We start from the raw sequence: 21,811 nt of genomic DNA on the forward strand, positions 1-21,811 counted from the left end.
ACTTGGAGACAATTCAAATATCGTGCTGCTTGTCTGTATGTGTATCTGATGATCGATATTACTACTTATAGTAATACCAATATATGTTACTTATGGTAATACTACCGAGTTATTTATATGCAATCCGAATGTAAATGTACGAGAATATATCGATCTGAATCACTGCGAATCGCTAAGAATAACGTTCCTACGTTTTAGCCACCAGATATTTGTTCAATCTTCGTTAAATAATGTTTTTTTTTAAGTTAAGAATCCCAGAGAAAAGTTGGTTATCTTCGACTATTTTTTTAATAGACCAGCTACTCAAGAATCCTGTCAGAAATGATTTCTAATTTTTTGATTCTCCGTTGACTTGTTCGACGAGTGCAACGGCTCGATTTATGAGGAAGGAAAATTTATTGCACGCTGCGAAGTTCACCAGATTCCTATTTATGAGGGAAAAGTTTTCGGCAGTTTGGGAAAATTGTCGTATAGCTCGGAGCTAGTGGTATAGGACGATATATGGTTAGACGATTCTGTGATCGAAAACACGAAATACAGCATACATACAGTCTGTTGGATAGAACAGTAATAGTTTCCGATTCAAAACCTACACGCGATTGAAATCTACCTGAAATACGTAGTTTCCAGTGACTAACAGTAGTATTGGTCGATCTATTTCCCAACAAATAATTTTTCAGCTTGACAGTAGTTTGCAACGATCAACGTTCTGATTAATTTCCAATAGAATGCACAATTTTCAATAATCTTCGATACGTATTGTCGATAAATGCGAAAAATCAATGGCTGATTAAAATTTGAAAAGTGAGGTAAATTATTTAGAAACTTTTTAACAAGTTTTCAATACTAAGTAGCGATATTGGTCGGATACATTGTCAGATACGTGTCTGATTACAATGTAAAAGTAGTTCTTAATGGCTGGCAGTAGTATAGATCAATGTATTGACAGACGCACAACACAAAAACTTGGATATTATTATCAGTATATTTTATCTCCTCTCCATGCAAATTTTAAAGACTTCTGCACCCAAGAAACATAGAATTAAAATTTGAAAATCGTATTTTACTGTAAATGTTGCAAAATCCTGATGTTATTTGAGAATACAAAAATTTCCTGATGAACACAAGTTTCAGAATTTACCACTCTTTTTATTTTTACAGCAATTATTAGACTGTAAAATCTGTTCACGTTCATAATTGAATTAAAAGCCCAATAATATCGGCTGGTATACACATAAACAGATATGTGATCCAAGAAATGATTGTCGATGGCAGGAAATATAATGGACACGCGATAGATGCCTGACAAAAATTAGGTCATGCTCCTAATTAATTTTGAATTAATTCTTGGTCAATGTACGTATGAACAGACGGTTCAGTTATTGTCAGTAGTGTGGGTTAATAGGTTCAGGACAGGTGGCTGACTAAAACCGCGCGATACTCCTTACTGGCAGTCAAGCGTTAGGTCCTGGACAAACTTAAATAAGTTTATGTTGCAGCATGATGCTTTTGGCTTTATCGTTTCTAGTTAAGGTTTCTTCTTTTGTAAAAAATTATATTTTGTGAAAGTTTTAGAAATCTAAAAAATGGACAACTTTGTAATAGAACATATTAAAGTTTCGAAACTTCATGTTATTAGAAATACTAGGAAATATGTAAATTGGAGGGTTTCGTTTAAAACTATCCAAGTCGCTGAAGGATAGAAAAGTTTGGAAATTGCATAAAAGTTTCAAGTATCTCCAGTAATAAAAATTCAAATATTTTATTTCATTACGAACGATCGAGAATTTTTGTTTTATGAAACTGCCCAAAACTATTCCAAAATATACATTGAAATCTGGAAATTCTATTTTACCAGACGTACATATTTCAAAGGATGCAAATAAGCCAAGATTAAGAAAAGTTCACGGAGGTGGTGAAAAATTTCCAAGAACTACACTTTAAGGAACAAGCTTCGTGTCTGGAAAAGTTTTAACCCGAAACCAGTTCATTTTTAATGAATTCGTGGAACATTTTTGCAATATGGCAGCAGCATTAGAGCGCGAAATCGTTAAAAATTAATGCAATTTAATCTACTCTCTCGGATCTACTGGCTGGAAAATTAAGAGAAGCGTCCTTTTAACGCAAGTTAGCAACAGGGGGCAACTCATTGGCCAAAGGCGAGCCATTGTCGACCGGCTGAACTCTGACTGTTCTCCTTCGACTTTGTCATCGCCAACAAACCTCCCGTCGTTTCTTCGTTTTATGGGGCTGGCAACTAAGTGATTACGGGTTTTCCCATTGCCACCTAATGACAAAATCCGCAATCATTTAGTTACCAACACAATACTGCAGGAATTCTGAGATTTTAATTTTCCAATTTTAAAATTTTTACAATTTTTAAAATTTTTAAATTTTAAAATTTTTTAAATTTCAAATTTAAAAGTTTAAAAGGCGGTATTGACAAAATCCGCAATCACTTAGTTGCCAATACTTCTACTTCTTCTTCCACCACTTTCCATTTTGTAATTTCATTTCGTCTCAACCTTAAAAAATCCAAATGGTAATAATTACAAAAATAGCAAAATCCTGAGAACAGATGGAGAAGATAGATTTGCTCGGTGGAGAATACTCAGGACATACAAGTATTCGCCTGGTCGTTAGTGGTAGAGAAAAAAGGTGGTGGGTCGATAAGAAAAGGGAAAAAAGCGGTGAAATATGCGCGGCCATGTCCATTTGCCTTTCTCTCTTTTTTCGTTTCTCGCGGCCAGCCATAACGAAACAACGTTTTGCTCGACACGGCCAGACCACTGGGGGAAATTAAGAGCCGAATGGAAACGAGTTACGCGAACTCGCGACTGGCTAGACAAAAAGGCAGCTGTTTCGTCGAATATATTAGGTTGGTGCAGGTGAAATATCGTTGAATTTCGTCGTTTGCTCATTAAATTTTATTGTATCGTCGGCCACGATATATCAACTACGTCGACAAAGAAAAGTTTGCTTGTAGCAATTTGCTAATAATTTATGAGAAATATTTTTATAACGTGTGACGTTTATCGACTGATTCAGGAGAATTTCTTTTATTTGCCTGTGTTTCTTGATAATGCATTTGTTCGAGTATAATGTGTTTCAGTATTTCGTGGAGAAATATTTTCATATTGAATTTCTTTGAGAAATATTTGAACATTTTTGCAGCAACAAATTTCGTGCAGACCAAAGTAGAATAAGTCTGTTACTTTTGTTCGAACGTTCTATAAAATTTCCGTCATCTTCGTGATGGAAAACGACGTTTGTAATATCCGGTTGATGGCTTTCAAATAAAACTTCAATCACGGTTGCTCTTTCTTCGAAATATCGTGCGTTTGATTAAAATAATATCCATCTTGTTTCGTGCAGTCCTTTAATGCTTTTATGTAATTTCGTTTTAAATTCATAAGGATCGATTTAATAGAATTTTAATTGAAGTCATAAACGATATTGGTTTTCGATTAAGTTTTCAATGTTTTTCCCATTTATTGGACGAATGAATGGCTTCATAGGAAAAATTTCCTATTCTTTAATAATAGACCTTTCATCGTTTTGCTGCCAGCTATTTTTCCTCCACTTTGTTGCCTCAAATTTACAAAAATCTTTCTAGTGAGGTGTTTTGCAATTTTATAGAAATTTATCAAGCCATTTTAAATCATTATTTTCTGAATTATGCTGCTACCAATGTTAAAAAGTGACACGAAAACTGATAACATCCACTTGTAATCGCAGATGATAATAAATCTTGAAAATGGATTTTGTTTGTTCGTTGGAAGCGACAGGAAATCCATTTATCCATTCTCTTTACTTTTCCTATTTGAACGAAACGACCGACAACAGTAGATTGGCTTACTTTCGCACGAAACGCTGGTTCCCCATTGTCGTCAATTATTTGCAGTAATAATTCTTAATTACGGTAATATATCTTTAAAAGTTATCTTCTTCGATGGCAATTCTGCCCTTTCTCCCTTTCTCATTTTTCAAATGATGCATTCGTATATATAATATTTTTTTTACTACCCTTATTCAAGTCTAAGCTCACGAGTATTCTGATTTTTCAAACTAGTCTCAACTTTCACGAATCGGTCTCAAATTTCAAGAACCGATCTCGACTTTCAGGAATTGGTCTCAAGTTTCACGAACCAGTCTCAAATTTCACGAACTGGTTTCAACTTTCACGAATTGGTCTCAAATTTCACGAACCGGTTTCAAGTTTCGCGAACCGATCTCAAATTTCACGAACCGGTCTCAAATTTCACGAATCGGTTTCAAGTTTCACGAACCAATCTCATCTTTCACGAACCAATCTCAGCTTTCACGAACCGGTTTCAACTTTCACGAACTGGTTTCAGCTTTCACGAATCAATTTCGACTTTCACGAACCGATGTCAGCTTTCACGAGCCGGTTTCAACTTTCACGAAACGATTTCAAATTGCTCGAATTATTATAGTTCATCCGTGTAAACATTAACATAACTTCCTTCACAAATAATGGCTTCATACATTGAATATCTTTTACGACACTTATCCTCAAGATTACACAGATTTTGTGACTCATCGAACTTTTTGTAGCTTTTTTTTTTTTATCGTTTCCGCTTCTCGAAAAATTCCTTCGTATTACGTTCGAATTCCGACGTTCGTGCCGCTTGTCCGATTTCGCAATTTCGGCGAATAATTTCAATTTTCCGACGAATTTCTCAAATATTATTTTCGAATTCCAACGTTCGTTCCTGTTTCCAAATTTTTGGAATTTCCTCCGGCTATATTAATTCTTCAAAGAATTTTCTCAGATTATTTTCAAATTCTAATCCTAGTGCTAATGAAATTTCGTATGTATCGCAAGTACACTGTTTCCATTTTTATGGAGATTTATATTTTTGAGAATATCATTAAAAAAGTAAAATCTCGGTAAAAAAACAATTCTTTTGCATAACACATATTTCAATTTACATACACATCGATGCCATGAAAATAAAGAAAGTATGAAAATTGCCAAAATATCTAAAATTGAAAATAATTCAGAAATTTGCCGCAAGTGCTGGTACATTCGATAAAATGTCAATTCTATGAAAAGTACGTTTCCTTTGAATCTTTCTCCGACTTCGCCACGAATTTTACAAATAACCCAATAACATAATCTCGCGTGGCCTTTCTTCGTACAAAGAACAGAATTGAAAAGTGGCAAAGGAGAATGACCTTGACCCTAAAGAGTGTTTCATTCTCTCTCAACAGTTTGATCTACGATGCATCGTGTACGGTATAGCAACTAAATCGAAGAAATTGAATTCGACCATGAATCATCGTGAAACTATAAATCTTTCATGAAATCGAATCTTGTTCCTTCGTTCGAATCAATTAAAAGAAGCACACGAGCTTCGAGCAAGTAGCAATTTAACTGATATCGATCTCATCCTCGAAATAATTAAAAAGAAGTATACAGGTGTGCCAGATACATCCATCTATCTGAAAGCGAATTGATTCTTTGTTACATTGCGGCAGTAATGGAATTTTGTTGACAGAATGAAGAATGCTTGGCAACAATAGAGCAGTAACTCCATCTCAATTATAAGCGAATTTTTTAATTCACTTTGTATTATAAATGCACAATGGTTGGCGTGTTCACGATGATTTAACAAAACACTTGTTTTTATGAACGAATTTTTGTTTCACCAGCTTTGTGAATTTCATGAATTTCCCGAATTCTTTTCTAAATTTTTTGTTTCGTTTTATCGGTTTTACGAACCTTCTAAACTTGATCAATTTTCCACCTATGAAAATATTTCATTAATTGAACATTTTATATCTAATTTTTATGTATATTATAATTGATAAAGTCATAAGTTAATTTTGTCTTTCCACTGTGGTACTTAGAAGAAAATTTGAAACGTATCTGTAAATACTATAAAAATGTTTAAAGGACTACAATCGTTCTACAATTTCTTTGCGAATTTCTGGGAAAGACATCGTGTCGTCAACCTGAAGCTTTCGTGCTTTTTCAAAAATATGTTTCAGTGAAATTGTTCGTACCAGTATTGTGAAATCTTTTGCCGGTTAAAAAAATGTTTTACAGCGAATGAAACAAGTAGTAGTATCTTGAGGGACTATCTGGAGAATATACAGGGTGTCAATAAAATTTCCCAAGCAAATATTTACGCAGTGTTTCTTGCACGTTCTGTGTCTTTGTGTATGGAAAAAAGCTGGAAATTGTAGAATGAAATTTGAATAAATTGAAATGTATTTCCACAGCATTTGCACAGTATGTGTCCAATTTTTCTGTAAATACCACAATAAAAAATGAACTTCTGCGATGACCTAATCATTGTAAATTATATATATAATACAAGCAATATATTCGTATATCATTACATATTATTGCTATATATCACATAATTATTATCACGTTTCGTTTACGCGTTATCATATTTATAACATTCCACACATTTATAAAATCTTTTAATAAAATCGAACGATACATTTGTACGTACAAGAACATTTTTTTTTTCGCGTCTGGAATTGCACATTACAAATATTTTTCTCTGACATTTCGCGTATTAAATCTGCCGAAGCTACGAATTGATGGAACAGGCGGACGAGAAGAAAAATTGAGAAACGACGAAGCGAAGTTGATTGCAGCAACACCCTCGTGCACCACAGGACAGTAAACAGCGAGGAATAAAAATTAAAATGGCTGTAGGACGGAAACGATACGCGTTATCGCTAATGAAATAGAAAATCCAGCTCTCAGAAAGCAAGCAGCGCAGTTCAGTCTGTATTAACAGCCCTCCGCTCTTATTTCCCCGGAGGTTCGTTACAAAGGAGAACCTCCACGATGCTGCTATATCCTCCCAATAAACGCAGCTACTCCATGCTCCTTAGCGAACGAGATTCCTTTTCCTTTTTTACCTCGTCGCCAATGAGAGACATCCAACGTTTATCGATAAGTTGATCGAACTGTTCGAAGAATATTTTCAAAATAAACGACGGGTATTCGCGATTTATAAAATCATTCGATTTTATTTCTTCGAATTAAATTTCAATTCATTAATATTTCTTCGAATTAAATTTCAATTCATTAATATTTCTTCATATTGAAAATTATTGGCGAAGTGTGTGACACGACGACGAAGACTTGACGTTAGCGAGGTAGAGACTTACGTATCGGGGCAGGAGACTTACGTATAGGAGGAGGAGACTTACGTAAGGGGCGCTTCCACCAATAACAAAATTTCAGAGCTGGAAATTTGTTCGTAACTTTAAATGCCAACTTTGATTCCGCAAAATATAGCAAAACAGTTTGGAACTGTCACTTGACGAGGCAGAAAGCCATCAAACTGATAATTGCAATATTGGGTTGGCAACTAAGTGATTGCGGGTTTTGTCATAAAGTGGTAATGGCACAATTCGCAATCACATAGTTGCCAAGCCCAACCTAACCTCAAACTGTCACTTGACGAGGCAGAAAGGCATCAAACTGATAATTGCAATATTGGGTTGGCAACTAAGTGATTGCGGGTTTTGTCATAAAGTGGTAATGGCAAAATCCGCAATCGCTTAGTTGCCAACCTAAAATATTGTGATAACAATGTTGTACCTTACAATTGATACTATACTATCTTTAATATTATTATCGATAAAGAACAAAGCGTAGGTTGATTATCTACATCGAAAGAACGGTGTCATTAATATTTTCAAATTTATTAATTTTTTCGCTTTTCAAAAAGCAATATTTTTCCATTATATGCGGGTACAATTATAACTCAGCTGACGAACAGCCTGTTCCATAATGCGATAATTATCCAGGGTTCTATTTATTTGTAGAACGTAATGAAATGGAAATAATAAATGGCATGATATTAGTTCATTCTCTTTACGTCTCCTATATGAGCCAAGAGGAACAACTATGGAATGGCTTATTTCTATTCGAGATGTTATTTCTCCTGCTATTTGCCATGGATTGTTTCCAGTGATATCTCTGAAAACATCATTGTCGACAGCATTTCCTGATCTTTCCTCTTGCTTCATTTCCTAATGGTCCATGAATTTCGGAAAACGCGAATTTACGCTGCTCGATTTCTAAAAATTGTCAATTTCAACATACGAAAATTGTTGAGATTTGATTGTTACACACTAATGTATCGATGAATTGTTTAAATAGAACAGACAATGTCTTGGAATATTTCCTAAATGCTAAATTTATATTTTCATCGCATTCTTTTCAGATTTCAATTTAAATTTTCTTCGAAGATTTTCGCAAATTCAAATTTTCTTCTAAATACCACAGTAGAAAGACAAAATTAACTTATGACTTTATCCAACGTAATATATTATAAATATACAGAATATATGATATTTATAAATTATTTTCGAAACATAAAGTTAATATCAGTGCTTTAATCAAATTGCACAAGGTGTCCAAACGTTCGGATAAAAGAACGAAGGAGAAACGTTTCTCTGGCTACATAGAAATAAATAAACGCTGAAAGGCTGGCAATAAAATATTCAATAAAAATAATCGCGATCAGAAATATCCAGGACGACCCTTTTAAGGGTCGCGACCCTTCCCAGCCAACTTTCTTCCAGCTTCGACGAACGAAGGTTTCTGTCATCGTTCCAGGGATCAGTAAAAGCCTTTCCATCGCGTGTATCATCTCCCAAGGGACCTCTACTCAGATTACAACCATGATTCTTTGAAATGAAACCCAAAGAAACTTGCACGAATGTACTTTCGTTACTTTTGCCAGTGGACCGCGTACACGCTTTCTTCGAATGACAAATTCGCTATAAAAATGAAAAATTGCGGTGTTTGTTTCTTAGCGAGCGTGTTTGTCCGATGGAAGGAACATCGACGAGCGATTGTACGCGTGAAATAAAAATAACTCGGCAGGACGTCGGAACACAAAACGCGTAAAAGCTGCGACCATCTTCCATTTACCAATATTCGATTTCCGCGTCTCTATAATAGTCAGCAATCTTCAATCGTAGCGACTTTATAGTCAGCAATGTTCTATTTCTCTGGTTTTGTAATCGCCAGATTTTTGCTGCGACTTCATAGTCATCAATTTCCAATTGTCGCAGCTTCGTAGTCACCAATTTTCAATTTTCGCGCACCTACAGTCAGCAATTTTCAATTGCTACATCTTTACAGTTATTAATCCTGCATCTCTGTAGCTTCGTAGTCGCCAGTTTTTAATTGGTGGGATTTCACAGTTACAGTTATACAGTTAAATAGATTCACAGCTTCCAGTTTTCAATTTCCACGTTTCTTATAGTCGTTGACTATTAATCGCTGCGCCAATTTTTCACCACGATAGCTTTAGGATCATCAATATCCGCGCGTCTACAGTCGCTAATCCTTGCAATCTTATAGTCTCCAATCTTCAATTTCTATAACTTTGTAGCTATCAGCGTTTCATTACTGCGACTTTATAGTCACCAATTTTCGATCGTCACGGCCTCGTAATCGTCGATGTTGGATTGGCGAACGAAATTTCGAATCCAGAAATGAAATTCTACTAATGAAATCATCATAAGCATCTGATATCGTCGATCAAAACGTATCAGTGACAAAATTTCGACCACTGTGTCTTTATAGTCACCATCTGCCGTCGAAGAACACGTTCGCCATTCGTCTGCAAACAGTCTGTCTCGCAGCCATAATCATAAACCTGGGAGATTCGAGTGCACATTGTCGCGATATTTTCCCATTTTAAGCACGAGCAGCGTGTTCAACGCTGGATTAAATTACATTTTTTATGTGGGCTCCCGCGGGACGATTCCGCACTGATTGTAAAAACGTCCCGATGGTTTATACTTTTCTCTGCTTTTACCGCAGTCGTCACATGCGTTACTGCAAAACTAACGTTGCATTTCTCAAGTTATAAATTTACATAAAAAAAAATTTTTTTTAAAATCACGAATAAAATAATACTACTCACTTTCACGACTCTCGAAGAACAATCGTTCATGGAACACTTTACATACAATATAGAAAATGTTCATAGAAAATTGTACGGACCTGCCTACCTGTATAAAATTTAGAATATTCGTATATTTGTAATACGTAAAATACATGACGCGTATGTTTATAATATGTTTATAAGTGTGTCTTGTTGGACACTGGCGTGGAGGCAAAAGGGGTGCTGCTACCCCATAAGATACGATCGTTAGGGGAAATAGGTTAAATAAAGAGTGGAAACGGCAGAAGCGCATTTAAACGACATATAATGAGAAAATGGGTTTCGAGCGGGACGCGAACAGGGCGGAAACGCATTTAATCAGCGAGATAGTGGCGACGTAGAGGGTAAAAGGAGTTACTTTAATGAAATTTAAGATCGCAAGACGTGGCGAAATATTTTTGTGAAAAGTCACCGTGGATGGTGAAATGAGAAAAAGGAGCCGTCGGAAAAGCCACTCGAAGGAAATGTTCAAAGGGAAAGAAAGTGCTTGCCCCGAGTGAAAGAAGGGGGAGAAAGCATCGTGCAACGTGTCAAGAGAAGAATACCATAAAAGACGCCACACTAAAGGGAAACTAATGCATTTAAACGAGACATTTTGTGGATAAGATGCTTCCAAGGAATTATTTAACCCAGTATTATTCTCTAGGTTCGTTGGCTACAGCAATTTAGTGCTGTACCTTTGCATTTATCGTATGTATAAAATAATTGAAATAATTAGCACATTTAATCAGATATATCAGAAAAAAGAAAAAAACGAAGAGAGGATGCTGTACGTTCAGAATTAAACATTAGGAAGATTCATTTGCACTCGCATTATTCAATTCACTGTTTCAATCGACAATTATTCCGTCGTTTACAATTTTCCATATTTATCAATTCGTCGATCTCGCCAATTCACATTTGTTAAAATACACGCACACCATTGAAGCAAAATCATTCAGCAAAAATTAGAAGAAATTTCCTAACTGAGCGTTTAACTTAATTCTGTTATGTAAGTAATTTTTAATATCGTACAAAGCATTTGTAATATTGTGCGAATAAAGATGGAAGAGCAATGGCTTATGGGTTGAGCTTCGCAGTAATTGTTTGAACTTAGTTGTAAGGGAAATATTGGACAAGTGACTGATACGCCTGGGATATTTCACGGCTGCTCTACTCGCAACGTCTGACTACTGACAGACCTATGCTACTGAAACCTACCGGACTTCACATGTCGACGTGAAGGCGCAACTAATTTTTTTCCCTTATCTCTGTCAGTTGATTTCATCCGTGGCAAAGCACGTTATCAAGGTTATCGAACAAGCTACGATATTTCGAAACCACCAGGCTATTTTCATATGTTGGCAACTAAGTGATTGCGGGTTTTGTCATTAGGTGATATTGAGAAAACCCGCAATCATTTAGTTGCCAACCTAATAGAAACGGAGGAAGAAGTCTGACTCGATGGAGGCCGATGCGTAGCCAGGCTGGCCAATATTATTCCGTGCGAATTCCAAGCGAAACGTTGCAGGGATGCTGTTCAAACGAATGCACGTCGAGCTGCAAATGTTTTGCTCGATGGCAAATATTTAAACACGACTGTGCATATTGTACATGTTCGTGCAATCGACGCGAATTATAGGACCATTCGTCGAGTTTCTCGTAACCATAACCAGATATATAATAGCAGCTATCGTCGATCGATTATAATATTGCAGCGGATCGTTAAGAGAATTTTTTATAAATTATTCCCATAATTTCTACAATTTATTCTTGTAATCTAGCAATTAATATTTCTATATTATTAATGTAACAAATTGATATGTGTAAAGATGTAGAATATAAAAAGGTGATAAGTCTCTATCTTCTTTTATTTAATTTCAATTATTTTCGTCGATTCTTCGATTTCTGTGTCACTTGACCAGAGATCGTGGAAACCTAAAGTGACGAATATTGCGCTGAATCGTTGAGGAATAATGTTAGGTTGCTATATGTGAAGACTATAATATAAGAAAAATTTATTTTTATTTCATTAATTAATTTCTAATTAATAGAACGAACGAACAATCTCTGAGCAAAATCTCTTTAATCGCATCCACAAAAAGATGAATTTGCTATTTAAATATTAACCTAACATTTATAATTTCCGATATTCTCCAATTATTCTATTATCATTAAATATTTATAACGTCCAATATATACATAATTAGAAGTTACAATATTTGATAATTAATAATTAACAAAAATTACAATATTTAACAGGTGAAACAAATATCTGCTTATTTATTTCCATTTCTATTGCAACTAACTCACTTAGTTGCCAACCATATAATAGTCTACGAAGATACAAATCTACGTAAAAATGTACAATGTACACGTAAACATCTTCCACAGAAACCACCCCAATATTCACATAATTTGCTGTATCTGAAGATGTCGTACAGCGCTTCTTGCCCCCTCCCCTCCCCTCCACCTACGCTTGACTTAAGCAAAACTCATCGTGGGAAAATCGAGAAAAGAATAAAATGAGAGAAAGAATTAAAAAAACTGTCGGACAGAGTTAAAGTAAATGGGACGATATTAAGCTAAGAAGGAAGAGTCGCTTATCGACGCAACTCGAAGAGGTAAAGGGGTTGGAGCCACGAAATCTTGTCGGATTAAGAAACTAAAAGCATTCTGTGAAAGGCACCGGTTCCCATTGTGTCTGGCAAGTTCAGCACTGACTGCAGTTATTTCTCGTCCAATGCAATTCGCCAACTTCCGATTTCCTATTTTAATGGACTCAACCCCCGCAGTTTCGATAATGTGTCTGTTTCTTGCGTAAACTGTGTCACGGACGAAAGGGGTGAAAGAGGGTGGAAGGCAGCGAGTAGTTGATAGAAACTCTTGGACAATTAAAAATCCGTCGGCCCACCCCTTCTTCATCGAGCTTTGTCTCTAGTTGCCAGAGTAAATCGTTTCTTCGTCAGTGGTTCTCAAGTGGCTGTCGTCCAATTTCTTCAGATTGCCGAAATATTTTTTCTGCGCCATTTGTTGAACATTGACAAATATTTTCTACTCGTATGTTCCTGTATATCGATGGGCTTGCATGGAATTATTTTAATTCCTACGTTAAGTATCATCGTGTCGATTGTAGTTTTGCGTTTAAATAATTTTATGGGGTTGGCAACTAAGTGATCGCGGATCTTACCATTACCACCTAATGACGAAGTCCGCAATCACTTAGTTGCCAACCCAATATTATAATTATCAGTTTGATGCCTTTCTGCCTCGTCAAGCGACAGTTTGAGGTTAGGTTGGGCTTGGCAACTAAGTGATCGCGGATTTTGCCATTACCACGTAATGACAAAGTCCGCAATCACTTAGTTGCCAACCTAATATTATAATTATCAGTTTGATGCCTTTCTACCTCGTCAAGTGACAGTTTGAGGTTAGGTTGGGCTTGGCAACTAAGTGATTGCGGACTTTGTCATTACGTGGTAATGGCAAAAGCCGCAATCACTTAGTTGCCAACCCAATAGATGCTTAATTTATGTTGTGAATGATGAACGTTCGAAGTTTAGGCGAACGAAACGCGTTGAATTAATTCTAACGTAGCTTGATTCGTATTTTCCTTTATAAATCATTACGTATGCTTTGATTTTCATATCAGATATTTTCTGCCTTGGGATAATTTCAATTTGTCTCGGATCGGTGTGATGGAATTTCGTAAATTAGTTTTAATATAATTTTTCCCTAAAATTTTAAGATGACAATTTTATCTTCTGAAATAATTTTACGTCTTTTAATACAAAATATAACGTGAATCATTCTACTGACCTATGACCTATGATGTGGGTATTGAAAGTTAAAACCGTGCACAGCAAAGCGAAACGGAAAATCTTCCAATTTCCGATAATGTTCAATAGTCTGCAATCGATGGAAAAAAGCGATATCATTGGAATTTTTACTGTTACCAATATTCTATTCTTCATTCGGGAATTCCTTGTTTGTTTTTTAATTGGCTGTGTATTTGACAAACGAATTAATTAACGATATGAAATTGGCCATTTTTCGGTAGATTAACCTTCTTGAACCAGTAACAAAACAATGCTTTTACTGTCAATAATTATTGATTAAGCAAATTATTTACAAATAATTATAAATCGACAAAAGTCAGCTTTTATATCGTTGAATACTCTCTATAAATACAATTAATTACGTAAATAATAAAATATATCGCTTATTTCGTGTATTTTATATATTGCTACGCTCTCATTCTAAAGAGAATCAACAGCTTTGATGATGGACAATAAAACAGACAATTATAATGAATATAAAAAATATAATAAATTATTATTTTAATGATATAGTCGTAAAAATGCTTGAAGCTGGTATTTTATTTTCTGGTGATTTTCTCTTGTTGCAGGTGGTAAGAGCTGCAAGCCCTGTTCTTCTACGCGTTATTGTACTAGGTGCATTTTTCATATACTGCACGGTAAGTAGCATACACTACCTACATTTTCACGAAATTTTATTTTAAACGTGGGTTATAAAAATAATAATTCTATTTCTTCTTCTTAAAAAAAATACAGAAAAATTAATGTAAACACTTTATGTGTGCTACATACTGAAACAAAAAGGAACTATATAAGACACGTATGAAACTATTCTCATGTAACATGCAGTTTTCAATATAAAATAAGAGAGAAAACCGGTATGATGACATTTTTTTTCTAAAAAATGATCAGAGGAGAACCACGATAATGTCACTTCGTCCTAAAATATCATTCAGAAGAAAAAAGCTATAGTGCTATTTCCCCCTAAAAGCACATTCAGTATATCCAAAGAAACTTTCGATTAAAACATTTATCTAATCTAATTTAAACTTAACTTACGAATCAGAATTTAATCTGAACCTAATCTTGTTCAAATATAACATAGATTCGACTAAACTCTGTCCCAAAACAGATCTGAAGCGAGCCTAAACTACGTCTAACCAAAATCAGTGAGTCAAATCAAATTAACCTGTATCCTGAAGCAAATTGAAATCTAACCTCAAAATAGGAAATGAACCTAACCTAAAATTAAGATGAACCTAATCAAGATAGGAAATGAACCTAACATAAGCCCATCACAAAGTCAGTGAATCAAGCTAAATTGAACTCTATCTCAAGAGAGACCTAAGCGAACCTAACCTAAACCTAGCCAAAATCAGTGAATCAGACCAAATTAAGCTCTATCCCGAAGCAAATTGCAACCTAACCTCAAAATAGAAGATGAAGAGCTAAAATAGTCGACAAACACTAAAGCTCACGGCGGTTATAAAGAATAATAACAAAGTTAATCGATGCCTTTAATACGAATTGCTGTGGTGGACCGTGTAATTTGAGAGCCGCTTAAACAGCCATTCAACGTGGGCTGTTCTTGTATAAAATGCAATTGATAAGTTCATTCGGAAGTCTTTATCCGGCAATCGAGCACACTTACCTCTTGTTTGACCGTGAAACCGACGATCTGTCGACACGAAAATGGCGGAGCAAAGGCGATACTAGCGCCGCTCAAACGAAAATTAACCTAATCGTAGAGCGTGACGCGGCACGCGAGCTCGCGTTCTTCCATGAAAAACATTCTTTCGATATCAGCAATTATCCTCATGCGATGCACCCGTAGAACAAGAAAGAAATTTTCCTGTCGAGAGGAAAGAATGTGAAGAATCGAGAGAACTTCTCGTTCGTTTAATTTCTCGAAACATTAGATTATAAGACTAATTGCATCGTAGGGATTTTATATCGTCTGTTTAACGGTGCTTGTGTCGTAGGAATTTTCTTTCCCGCGTTTAATAACTGGATTTTTATACATTTATGAGAGGTTGCTATAAATTATTGTAATTTTAACTGTCGTTACATCCAAACTATTTTCAATTTTTGTCATTTTTATTCTTTTTACGGTTACTTTTATATTTTTCGCGATAAATATTGTGAAATCATAATGGCGCGCTGTAAAGGAAAAATCTAAGAAGTACGATTTTGTCAATACTATCTGCCTTTGTTAAATGGAATATTTTCGGTTCTAAGCCCCTTGTGATGCCAAGAAAAATTCAATTTATAAGAATTCATAAAAAAAGAAGAAACTCAAATTTCTCAGTAAATCTAACTTTTCTCCGCAGACGTTGAATTATGGTAAATGGAAATCAACTTCTTTGTTTCAGACGATAGTAATGTATCCACGTCCGAACGTCATAACCTGTACAGTGCGTGTGTGGCTGAGGGAGATTGGGTTTTCTCTCACCTATGGAGCTCTCATGTTAAAGACTTGGCGGTGAGTACAAATAGCGTTGTTGGAAATGTTTAATTCCATGTGCCATACTAAGATCCGACGAACGATGTTTGCTCTGCAAATGGGAATCCACTTCACTCAAATTACAGTTCCAATTTGCACACTGACACGCGTGCGGAAAATTACGCGGTTGTACGTTTTAATTTCCTTACAGAATTCCTAAACAACCAACAGTTCTGACGAGTTTCGAATACTATATTTCATATTATATAATTGTATAATTTTCTGAGGAATAGTTTTATTATTAATAGAATAGTTAGGAAAAGTTTTAGTAGCATTGTAATGTTTGCTTTATATTTGAGGTGAATCTCATTGGAAGTGGAAATCCACGAATTTTGATTTTAAACTTCATATGAGCCAAAAGTTAAATCGATTTAAACCTAATCTGAATAAAACGATTATTTTAACTTAGTGAAACTGACATTCCGTAAGTCAGAATAATTTTCCTCTACTTCAAACGATTTTCCATGAGTCAATCATGTTTCTCCGCGACTCGAAATAATTTCCCATGACCCGTCAAAGCAATTTATACAGATTTCACACTCTTACTATTACATTACATTACATCGAAATAGTTTTCTTATTCACAATGAATTTTCCTGAACACCAAATTATTTTCCATGGTTCAGAGTGATTTGTACTGATTTAGAATAACTTTCCTTTGAATACTAATAGCTGTTATACTTAAATTCTTCTCTATGCTAAGAAATTTTCTTTAACTTTAAACGATTTCCCATAAACCCGAGTAATTTTCTATGGATCAAAATGAGTTTTTATGACTCACAATAATTTTCCATGACTTACCGATACTTGAGACACATCTTAAGCTGTCAATATCTTCTTCCAAAAGTTACACCACCTCCTTCCAATCCCACCAAACTTCGGATAGGTCATTTAGTTTTCCCATAACTAAAAGAAAACATCCTTTTCCTCAACCAGATTTTCCTTTTCCAATCTCTTCCGTCACACGTCAGAAAAATTTCGTCTGTCGCAATTCTCCAATTTACAGTGTTCAGCCAATTTTCCTCGATCTCGAAAGAATCTAGTCGATGAAACAGTGGCACTTTTCGCACTTCATCCCCTAGTTGGAAAGAATCGGAAGAATCGTTTCCCACGGTTAGAAGTGCACCGCCCTGTCTCCATTCTCTTCCTTTCGTCCCCGACTTCTCGCGTTCGATAGATTTCCACCGATCAACCCTCTGACTCAGTTGCTCCGAAGGGTTGAAACGTGAAAAAAAAGAAGGTCAGTAGTTTCTAGCGGTGGCTTCGTCGACCAACGAGTAATGTATCGTTCCTTTCGTTTTCTTCTTCTTTTTTGCGAAGATTTTTCTCACGAGATCGCTGGTTTCAAGAGCAGCTGCAGGATTTCCGTCGGGCACGGAGATTCCGGGACAAAGATTGCCTCTACTTTCATGCCCCAGCCCATTTCGCTTGCGAAGAAGAGAAATAAAAGTACGCTCTCGTGGCTCGCCCCTGGAATTCGTAAGCCATTCGGACTGCACCTCGTTTTCGATGAACAAAGCTCGGCCAAGTGAGCACGATTCTGTCCTTTTACTGTATTCTTCGCCAGTCGAGTGATAAACCACTCTTTCATCGTGAAACATTGATCTATTTTAAAGGGTTGAGGGATGGATGACGATTTCCGCGGACGGCACGTTCCGATTTCTTTCTTTCGATAATGACAGAAGTTAGTGAGATGGAAAGCATAGAAACTTGAAAGAAGCTTGGAAAGTTAGAGAAAATAATCGTGATTGAAGGAGAGTCTTATTTGAGTTACGGGAAAATTTATTGAACTCATGGAAATGTTACTTGAGTCATAGTAAAATGTATTCCAGTCGTGGAAATGTTATTTGAGTCAGAGGAAAATTTATTGGAGTTATAGGAATTCTGTTTGAGTCGCGGAAAAATTTATTAAAGTCGTGGAAATGTTACTTGAGTCAGAGGAAAATTTATCGATGACATGGAAATGTTGCAAGAAAATCTATTGAGGCCTAATTGAAATTTAATTTGATTCGTGGGAAAATTTATTTAAATAGTTTGAGTCATAGAAAATTCACTAAAGTCACATGATATTTTTTCAAATCATGTAGGAACTATTAATATTCACTAACGCCGTATTAATGTAATCTAAACTGCCATTTGAAGCAAAACTGACCCTTGAACCGGCAAGTTGCTGTAATATCCTGTGGACGATGTACTTTTCTTCGTTGTCGAAGCTAACACAATTAACCAAGGCCCTGAAACTTGCTGTTAAACTTGCTACACTGGGTCCACTGTTAAACTTTCTCTTTCTTCGTCTACTAGTACGCTCGCCATTACACCCAGTCCTTGTTTCCGGCATTCTAATGTTATTTAGCCGAAGTTGCCGCTTAATCGACGCGACGTGCAACTTTGTCAGAAGCTGCAAGTTATAATTAACGGAAGTCGACTCAGCCAGCTAATGCACAGGCTTGACTTACACGAGAAATCGACACACATAATTAGAAATTCCGGCTGGAAACTCAAAATTGCCTCTCTGATCACGTCTCTGTTTCCTTTTGTCTTGCTTAACCGATTGTTCCACGAAATTTGAGAAGTTTCATGATATCATCTATTAATTAACTCCCGCCCACGTGGTATCATGTCATTTGAGAACTCGATCGCTACCTGAAACCGAGAGATGTATTTTTCTATATTGTTAGATTTCAAAGGGGAGAAACGTGAAAATAATAAGATTTCGGTTTCCCAATTTTTCATATTGCGGCGTTTCAAAGGGGAAAAGGTTTGGCAATAGGAAATTCGGTTTTATAATTTCTACTATCTAATTTCCAAATTGTGACATTCCAAAGAGGAAAGGATATGTTTCATTGTTTTATGCGCATCTGAGTGACCGTAAACCAAATGTTACAATCACAAAAATAGTAATCCTTTTTTTTGCAAATAAAAGTTAATTTTGTGCAAATACTCTGTATCTTCACTGATCGAAAAGCCAATAATCTGATATCCACAATTTTGAAGAATCTGTGTGTTCTAATATTTCAAAACTTAAGTATGTTATGTTTAATATTATAAAATTAAAATTTAATATGCAAACTAATATAATAAATATTCTAACACTCAGGAATTAAAATAGTAACAAAAGCTAAATATATGGGAAAAATTATTCATTATCGAACTAATTATCGTCATAAGAATTTCCCAGGATTTAAAACCCTAAATTCGAAGCTCTTCAAGCTTTTGCTCGCTTTTAAAGAATTTCATGACGCGCGTCAGCTTATAATTTTAAACGAAACTTTCGAGATACGCGGTCTAAATTTCCCCAAACTTATCACCACTCAGATCAAACCCGGTAAAGCTGCCTGCTGATTAAAAATAATCCAATTCCGATAAAAACTCTGCGCCTGCGATCCAAAAGTTCTCGCCTGTCTCTCCCGTTTGAATTTCCAATATTTTCCAAACTCGTAATTTACTTGCCACGGGACGAGCCGTTGTACTTTGTTTGTATCGGTGACGAAAAGTGGCAAACTCGCGCGGAATATTAACTTAACCGACGACACAGAAATAAAACTGAATAATTCGTGGCCCTCTGCCTTCAGACTGGATTAATCCTGAGCCCCTGGGTTCTTTGACGAAAGTTGAAAGTGAGGAAAGTTCGCCTGAATGACGCCAGGAAAATTATTTTCGTCCGTCTGATAATCAAAGCTCCATTAATCATCGTTGATACACCCTTAGGCATATCTTCCTTTGATACTCGAAAACTTGCGGTAATTACACTAAATAAACCGACCATCCAAACGCTAATGTGCAGAAGTACTGTATTGGCAACTAAGTGACTGCGGATTTTGTTAATAGGTGGCATTGACAAAACCCGCAGTCACTTAGTTGCCAACCCAATATGTGCACAGTTGCTTACCTTTGGCAGAAATATTTTGTTACTGAATTCTGAATTTCCAAGATTCATTTACAATATATGAGCGTACTCTATCGTCTCTCGATTAGTATTAATTAATTAATAGAAATTAGCAACGTTACAAGGAATAGGATAAGAGCCATTGCTGTAAATGTCGAATATTTCAATCTATTTGAATTTTTTTCAAAACGTAGTCGATAAACGCAGGAAATTCCTTTATAAAAAAAAACAGCTTGAGAAGCCTTTGTATTTGGAGAGTATTTCAATGTTCTCCAAATTTTTATTCAAAAGCAATTTTTTTACCAAACCTTGTAACACGGGTTCAGAATCCTTGGTACAAAATAAAATCTTCCTTCCACCATTTCTAAACCCAATTTGACCATATCCACGATCAAACAAGGATTAAACAAGTCTTCGTCATCTTAATAATTAATATTAACAATAATGAATTAATACGATGAAATGAGTTTAGAATAATGTTAACAATACTGTAAAGTAAATTGATAATGTTCAAATGTAGAATAGGAGAAGTTTCCATCGTCGACCAGGATTTAGCAGCTGCAATTTTCCACTTAGCCGCTTCAAGATTCACCGATTCACCTGTTACCTGTGTTTAGCACCAAGGACACATTGATTTTGCTCAAGACCTGGCCGATTCCCTAGAGCAATGGCGAAACTTTTCCCTCAGACTGGGTAGCTTGCTGTCAGAGGTTCTTATTCGCCTCGAGGATCGCTTCCAGTGGTCACGACAACTGGGTCAACCAAGGTGTACAAGTAATTAAACGGATTCCTTAGGCAAACGAAACGATCGTATAGCAGAACGTAGTGCATTGTAATCGTCTACGTTTCTACGTTCTACGTTCCGTTTCCTCGACCAAGATCGCGTTTCACTGCGAATGGAAACTCGGACTGTTGAATCTTAGACCGAGCCAGTGGATGTACTTAATCTACATCTTGTTGAATAGGTAGCGCTCTCGCGGGAAAACTCGACAGTTTGATCAAGGTGGAGACTGGTGTTTGAAGCAGTCTGAGAACGTCGCCGACTGCTTGTCGGAGGGATCGATGAGCGAGAGTTTTAAGGCTTTTGGGACTCGGATTGTCCCACGCAACATCGATACATTTAGCACTTTTGTGGTCAGCTACTGACGTTGCGAATTCTCAACTAAATGGAGATCGGTCAGGTTCAACTGATCGGTTGATATAACCTTGAACCTGGTATATCCAGTATTGGCATGGTTTGGTAATTTATTTGCACTTTTAGTATACACAAAGAGTTTGACGATCTGATGAAGACTGTGGTAGGATGTTGCTGCTACTCTCGCCAGAATCTTCGTATCGTCGTTACATACTGACTTTCCAGCCCCGGGTTTTCCATGGTTTATTATCTTCTGGTGGGCGCATATCCTTTGGTATTGCCAGCTGTTCACCTTCGCCTTAACTGATCGGGCACTTAAACTGTTGTTTAGCCTCTTAATGAGGTCAGCATCGTAAGGTCTACAGCCTGGACAGGTAGGCAATTCGGACGTTGCCGAAAAATGATGTGAAGGATGTGTTGTCCAAGTCATAAATTGACAGCCACTCCAAATCCAGAACAACTGACACAGTTTTCAGTGTAGCTCATCTCAAAGGATGATGCTAAACTGGCTGGTCTTGAACATTCTCA

General features: G+C 36.1%; 1 protein-coding gene across 1 annotated transcript in view; it reads left to right on the top strand.

The window, feature by feature from the left end:
- LOC117161503 (metabotropic glycine receptor) overlaps positions 1 to 21,811 on the top strand; it is a 157,867-nt gene that overhangs the window by 111,343 nt on the left and 24,713 nt on the right. Inside the window, exons 6-7 of the mRNA XM_033343084.2 lie at positions 14,350 to 14,418; positions 16,132 to 16,241. Coding sequence (XP_033198975.1) covers positions 14,350 to 14,418; positions 16,132 to 16,241 — 179 coding nt within the window. The remainder of the gene's footprint in view (positions 1 to 14,349; positions 14,419 to 16,131; positions 16,242 to 21,811) is intronic.

The sequence above is a fragment of the Bombus vancouverensis genome, chromosome 16 (genome assembly GCF_051014615.1).
Source record: "Bombus vancouverensis nearcticus chromosome 16, iyBomVanc1_principal, whole genome shotgun sequence".
Lineage (NCBI taxonomy): Eukaryota > Metazoa > Arthropoda > Insecta > Hymenoptera > Apidae > Bombus > Bombus vancouverensis.